Source organism: Priapulus caudatus, unplaced genomic scaffold, assembly GCF_000485595.1.
Source record: "Priapulus caudatus unplaced genomic scaffold, Priapulus_caudatus-5.0.1 Scaffold496, whole genome shotgun sequence".
Lineage (NCBI taxonomy): Eukaryota > Metazoa > Priapulida > Priapulimorpha > Priapulimorphida > Priapulidae > Priapulus > Priapulus caudatus.
The window spans coordinates 66,948-74,098 of record NW_014577557.1 but is presented as its reverse complement, the minus strand read 5'-3'; the positions used below and the strand labels follow the sequence as shown (position 1 = coordinate 74,098).

The window sequence follows — 7,151 nt, the reverse complement described above, 5'->3', positions numbered from 1 at the left end:
AGTTTCAATGGAAAACGGTCCGTGTCAGAATACGAGGAAGAACACCTGACCGGCCGCTCTGTCGCGCCCCACACGCTTGCAACGTTTTGCAACCGTCTTCCCGAATGGCGAGGCCGCTACGCGGAGTTGGAACGAGCCAGTCGCCGCCTGCCCGCCTTACCTAAATGCCCATAGACTGGGCACTCTCCTCGCACTCTCGGCTTAGCCCTTAGTCAACTCAGAGAATGGCCCGGTACATCGAGGATGGGAAGCGGACCCGTCTAGTCCGCTATATGATAGGCGCCTTGCGGAGCCTCGAAACCTTGCTTGCAGAAGTAGAGGTAGGGCCGGCGGCGGCGTATGCCACTCCAGCCAACTACATTACCAACATTGTAGCTACCAACTGGATTTCGGTGACCTTTAGTTCAGCTTGACCTATTTTATTGAAACGGCTTCAAGGTTTTGCCTGTGCACTCTTAGTATAGCCCTAGGGGTATTCTAACTCCTAGCAAAGACAGCGTTTCTTTGCCTAGTCGTAGTAGCTCTAGGTAGTTCACTAGTTGGTTCAAGGATCAGAAGAACATGGCTCCCAATATTAATTCGCCGGCCCCAATGTATGCATGGGACATAAAAAACCAATGGTCATTCTACCGATCAATGATCAAATCTAATATGGTATAATCATATAACCTAGGTTACGGGCGGGTGTGCATGGTTAGGGTTCGATCATTTTAGTTAAGCTTAATTCATGGAGTAGACCGAGCTTAGCCTCCATTATTTACTATTCACTGATTACTATTGCCTCTGCGCTGGGGTCCTGGTAGTTACTAGTACTGAGATACTAGCGTAGTGCTTGGTAACTTAGTAGTACTACTACTACTATTAGTCAGTACTCCGAGTAGTAATGTATCGTGGCTAACACTGGTTACTGTTGAGTGAAGTAGCAAGGTATTTCGTAGCCGCTGAGCGGGGGTGGGCGTGGAGATTAAATAGCCGCGGTCTTTAATGTGCCGCTTAGTGCTGGAGGTTCTAAAGCAGAAGGCTGAACTCGTTCAGTAATCGATAATGCCTGCAAGTGAACGAGTCAGGAAGCATCAGATTGGCAGCGATTAAGACTGGTGCGAAAAGAAAGTTCATGCCGGCGGACCCACGTCGCCGGAGTGACGAGGCAGGCTTAGGCACGGCGCTAGACCGGACCTTCCATCTCAGCCAACTAGTCCGGTTCGGCTCACACTTGAAGCTTGACGTTAGCGCTAGCGCCTGCGTGGAACTGGTTTTTTTCTGCGGGGCCCGCGCAGCCGCGCGGCGGCAGTCTAGAGGTCCATGCAGGGCGAGCGTTTTTGTGTTAAAAAAACTTGGTAAAATGGGCTACGTAGATGGACTTCGCCGTAGCGTCCATCTACTCGAGCGGCCAGGCCGCACTAAATTCCAAATTAAATGTCCGGGGCATAATACATCAGCGAAAAGGGACAAAATTACTTTTGTATACGAGCGAGAAAGCGACCGCGGGCGCGGCGCCGAGCCACAACCAGCAACAAAACGAGTCATTTGGATTCTATTCTCGCCCTCACGCTGCCAGCAGCCCGAAAGCGGCTTCTCGCAATGGGCCCAGGACTGGCTCAATTGACCGATCTATACGGCTTTATGCCGGTATTACCAAGAATGGCCTTCGTGAAGTATTCTCCAGATAGCTAGCTGGCCACGCGAGTTATGCTCATAATGCGCGCCCAACAGGTGCCAGGTGGCGCGAAGCGCGCTTCGCGCGTATATCCGGCTGCAGACTGTCCAGGAATACGTTTTGCGCTGAGAAGTAATTACGTCTTAACGTAAGAAAAAAAATCCATTTATTTACAGCTCTCGTAGCATGTTTCGTAGAAGTTCGAAACGAACAGCGGTGCGCGAACGATGCCGTGAGGTTCGGGTGCCATCGGCTAACATCAGGTAACATCGACCACGGTGTGTTATGATATACAGTTCAGGGACATTGACCGTCGCATTCACGAATGTTCGTGACACGCGCGAACAGCTCGGAATCATCGTACAATGATCGATAAAGGGAGCTGCATCTGCCAACTGTCAACTCGTACACACCGGGCTAAATTCAGCGTAACGTGATCGAGAGTATGCATGTATATGCCGGATAAAATCACACGAACGGTTAGCGGCGCAATTTTCCCACGCCTGTCTGCCCGCCGCCTGCGCTACGAACGCAATTTCAATGCCGATTTTTCATTTTCATAAATCGATGCAAAAACGTCGTGCATTCACTCATTCATTCATTTCATTTCTATACACGTTCGTCTGTACATTGTGCGTGACGCAAGATACGCCAAGCCGTATCAGCGACGGGCAGATAGAGACAGACAGACAGAAGAAAGAGAGAGAGAGAGAGAGAGAGAGAGAGAAAGAGATAGAAGCGGGCGAGAGGAAGAAAGAGAGGGAGAGAGAGAGAAGAGAGCGAGCGAGGGTGTGTGTGTATGTGTGTGAGAGAGAGTTAGAGAAGAGAGCGAGAGAGAGAGAGAGAGAGAGAGTGTGTGTGTGACAAAGAAAAAAAGAGAGAGAGAGAGAGAGAGAGAGAGAGAGAGAGTGTGTGTGTGTGAGAAAGAGAAAGAGAGAGAGAAGAGCGAGCGCGCGCTCGTACGTGCGTGCGTTCGTGCGTGCGTGCGTGCGTTCGTGCGTGCGTGCGTGCGTGCGTGTGTGTGTGTGAAGATTGAACGAGTACATAAGGTGGCTGTTAGTGCAAAGCAGTTCGCTTACCGGTGCTATCCGCAAATCGAACAAAAAACAGCCAAAAAGACTTTCCATCCCCATCACTGATCGACAACATAATCCGGCTTTTCTCATTTCTCGCTGCTTTCTACTGTATCGTCTCGACTCGCCCCCCTCTCTTCCTACAGCTTATGCCGCTTCGCTCTAACTCGCATATCCTTCCAATGTTTTATGTTTCCTTCTTATCAGCTTGGACTTTCCAGCTTCCCCGCCGTATCGCCAGGTAGCTACCACCCTCAGTTTTCATCGCTAATTTCCGCACCTGTTACTCACTCATAAGCGTTCATGTAGGAAGAAAAGATTGTTTTCGCAAACAAGACAATTATATATATTAACACTGCGCGTAATATTCTCATTATCGCCTACATCCTCGGTGTAATCACGAATTCACTCAGTTTCTTAATTGAAAAAACACGTCTAAATACAGATTTAAACATAGATCCCAATCTCGGTATGAAGCTGGAATTACGATTACAGCTTACGCACGATTTTAATTAATGATTAAATTCAATAAGGATTACGCGGGGGCGATCCGGATATTAATCTAGAATGACGACGAGTATTGACTTAGATTGGACGCGAGATTTACTTAGATTTAATCTAGATTCAATATGTAACTAGAGCACTCGGAGAGAACAGACCTCCGCCAAGGCAGCTCAATTCTCTCACTGTAAAAAAATTAATTAATTAATTAAATAATTAAATAATTAATTAGATCCGGATCACCACCAAAATGTAATCAATTCTAAGTTAGACCATTTCTGACCTATCCTGAAAATTTTATGACAATCCGTCCATAACTTTTTCAGTTAGGCTGTACACAAACCCACAAACCAACAAACACACGCCGAACAAACACACGCCGGTGAAAACATAACCTCCTGCCAACCCCTTGGCGGAGGTAATTATACGTATCTATGGGATCGCGTGCGAATGCGGGTAGCACGCGAAGATAGTCCGAACTGCATCAGGGGGAGCGGGAAATCATAGAGAGAGAAGGAGTAGGAGTGGAAGAGGGGAGAGAGAGGTAGAGAGAGAAGGACATGAAGAGGGAGAGGAGGAGGGAGAGCAAGAGGGAGAGGGAAAAGGACAGGGAAAGGGAGAGGGACAGGGAGAGGGAGAGAGAAGGAGCGAATCCTATAGAAATTTCTGGACTAAATCCTTACGTCCCAGTTTGGGACACGGTCTACCCAGAAGCCGCCGGCCAATTCTGTAATTGACATACAATAATAATGATAATAATGATAATAATAATAATAATAATAATAATACTCACGCCTCCCCAGTTGAGCGTGCGCGCCAGGTCGTTCCCGGTGCCCAGCGGTAACACGGCTACCGGCGGCATCGGGTTAAATGCAAGCGCGTCCAGAGTGGACAGGATCCATCCTACCGTGCCGTCACCACCGCAAGCCAGTATCCGCAGGTTTTGCACCTTCCTGTAGAACTCCAGCCTAGAAAACCAGCAACGATGTGCTCAGGATCAAGGCCCACGCGTAGAATTTTTTGCCGCGTTCACCCGGGAAAAGGCCGTACGTCAAAAAGTCATTAGCCGCAGCGTGGCAAAACGAAAAAGCGTTTTCCCTAAACATTTCGATTCACCATCAACCAGAATCAAACACGGATCCCTTCACCGATCCATCACCAGGGGATAAACGCTTAAAAAGAATTCTGATTCGCCCTCAACGCAGCACGATTGTCGTCCACGATTAAAAGATTTCCAGCTCGCAATCGAATGATTGGTTGTAAATGCGGGACGATGCGGGTTCAGAGATAACACTACACCGTCTTCTGATCGCATTGGAGTCCCCACGGTCCGCCGCTGTCGGCCGACACACACGCGCGCGTGCATACCAAGCGCATGTGCCTGTTCATGCGTGCGTGCATACATGCGCATGTGCCTGTTCTTGCGTGTGTGCATACATGCGCATGTGCCTGTTCATGCGTGCGTGCATACAGGCGCATGTGCCTGTTCTTGTGTGTGTGCATACATACGCATGTGCCTGTTCGTGCGTGCGTGCATACAGGCGCATGTGCCTGTTCTTGTGTGTGTGCATACATGCGCATGTGCCTGTTCTTGCGTGTGTGCATACAAGCGTATGTGCATGTATGCACACACACAAGAACACAACCAGGGCGTGAAGATCATGCAGAAGATGCAGTGGCTGCTCAATCCGCGACAAGTGTTCGATCTCTCTCAGGGAGGACCCAAGCCCGGGTGAGCACACGCACGCACACGCACGCACGCACGCAAGAACGGGCGCACGCACGCACGTACGCACGCACGCAAGAACGGGCGCATGAGCCTGTATGCACGCACGCAAGAACAGGCACATGCGCTTGTATGCACGCACACAAGAACCGGCACATGCGCATGATGCTAATAATAATAAATGTATAAATACATAATACAAAACAACAGTAACAATAATAACAAAATTGCATTAAAAAAAATCTATCATCTCATTCTACGCACATATCGGTAAACCGAAACTCAGATTTCGTATTCGCTTTCCGCAGGGGTCGTTCAAGGCGTCGGCGTCCGTGCGCCGGAAGCCGAAGCGCGCGTCGATGAAGCGTCGCACGAAGCGGGCCGGCTGCGAGGATCACCGACCGTTCCTGCTGAAGCCGACGCCGTCGCCGTACATGAAGCCGCTGCTGGTGTTCATCAATCCGAAGAGCGGCGGGGCCAAAGTACATAGTTAAATAGAAATTAAATTACAAAAATAGAGAAATTAGAAATTAATTACAAATCTATATTCTCTTATCAACTAATGTAGTACGCGGTTGGATTTCTGTTTCCTTTGCACACAAACACACACACACGCATGCACGCGCTCACGCGCACACACACGCGCGCGTGCGTATATATATAATATATATTATATATATATATATTTATATATATATATATACCCAAGCTACCCATGCTACCCCTACTCAAACCAAAGGTACCCAAGCTAGTATATACACGGATAACTTAGCAGTGAACACATTGTGTATATACATCATTAGTTATATGATAGCTGGCCGCCGTATTTCGTGATAATTATAGTTCAACGATCGATCTCTCGCTATTCGTGATGCCAGGGTGCAAGGACGCTATTCGTAATGGCATCTGCGTGCCAAGGTGCAAGGTCGACCCGCCAACATTTCACTGCAAAATCTTTAGTTGCTGCACACATATACGTGGTCGCATAGCGGTTATATATATACATATATATATATATATCTATATATCTATATATCTATATATATATATCTATATATCTATCTATCTATCTATCTATCTATCTATCTATCTATCTATCTATCTATATATATATATATATACGGCAGAGCCGCTGCCGTGTGGCGGTTATCACGCAACGGCGATCGGTCGCGTGTAGCAACTCTCGCTGCAAACTACAGTCTGAGCAAATACTTCATCCTCGACTCTTCTACGTCGTACCTTGCGCGGCACCTTGATGATCCAGTGTGGAGGCACGATGACGCCGGCGTGGACGCCTAGGGTACACGCCTCCTCAATCTGCTGCATGCGAAAGCACGTGCTGCGGTTGTGGTAGGCCGCCTTGCACCACGAGCACGAGATGGCAATGATGTCCTTACTGTGGAACCCGAACTTCTGCTGGAATGACTGAAGCAGAAGATGGGAGAGCGGGCGCGCGGTTAAGACAAGTGAACGATGCGCGGTTAAGACAATAGAACGGTGCGCGGTTAAGACAAGAGAACGGTGCGCGGTTAAGACAAGAGAACGGTGCGCGGTTAAGACAAGAGAACGGTGCGCGGTTAAGACAAGAGAACGGTGCGCGGTCAAGACAAAAGAACGGCACGCGGTTAAGACAAGAGAACGGCACGCGGTTAAGACAAGAGAACGGTGAGCGGCTAAGACAAGAGAACGACGGACGATTTACAAACAAGAAAACGTCGAACGGTTGGAAAAAAATATAAAACAGGAAAGAACGGCAGGTGGCTACAAAAACAAAAGAACGTCAGAGCTTGCTACACGTCACCGCTCTGCGACACCAATTTTCATTCAAAACAGAATCTCCCTCTCTCTCTTTCTATCTCTCACTTTTTTCTTTCTCTTTTCATCTCTCACTTTCTCTCTCTCTCTCTCTCTCTCTCTTGCAATCTCATTCACTCTCTTCTCTTCTTTCCATCTTTTTCACATCTCTCCGAACCTTTCTCTCGTTCTCGCGCTGTCTCGCGCTCCCTCTTCTAACCCTCTCACTGAATGCGAACGGACTAGCATAGCAACACGCAGGAAGGATTGCTTTGCTGTCAGAGTTTCATGTGCACATATACCATCGTAAGAGATTCACGATACGCGCCCGAATGCCTTCTCGCCCACCGTACCGTCTCTGTCTCTGTACACTAATCCCATGAGGCAGCTATAGCAAGAT

General features: G+C 48.4%; 1 protein-coding gene across 1 annotated transcript in view; it reads right to left on the bottom strand.

The window, feature by feature from the left end:
* Window positions 1–7,151, bottom strand: part of LOC106811016 (diacylglycerol kinase iota-like) — a 75,179-nt gene that overhangs the window by 25,036 nt on the left and 42,992 nt on the right. The window contains exons 5-7 of the mRNA XM_014814532.1: window positions 6,197–6,382; window positions 5,692–5,705; window positions 4,025–4,199 (exon numbers count right to left, since the gene is read on the bottom strand). Of these exons, the coding sequence (XP_014670018.1) occupies window positions 4,025–4,199; window positions 5,692–5,705; window positions 6,197–6,382 (375 nt within the window). The remainder of the gene's footprint in view (window positions 1–4,024; window positions 4,200–5,691; window positions 5,706–6,196; window positions 6,383–7,151) is intronic.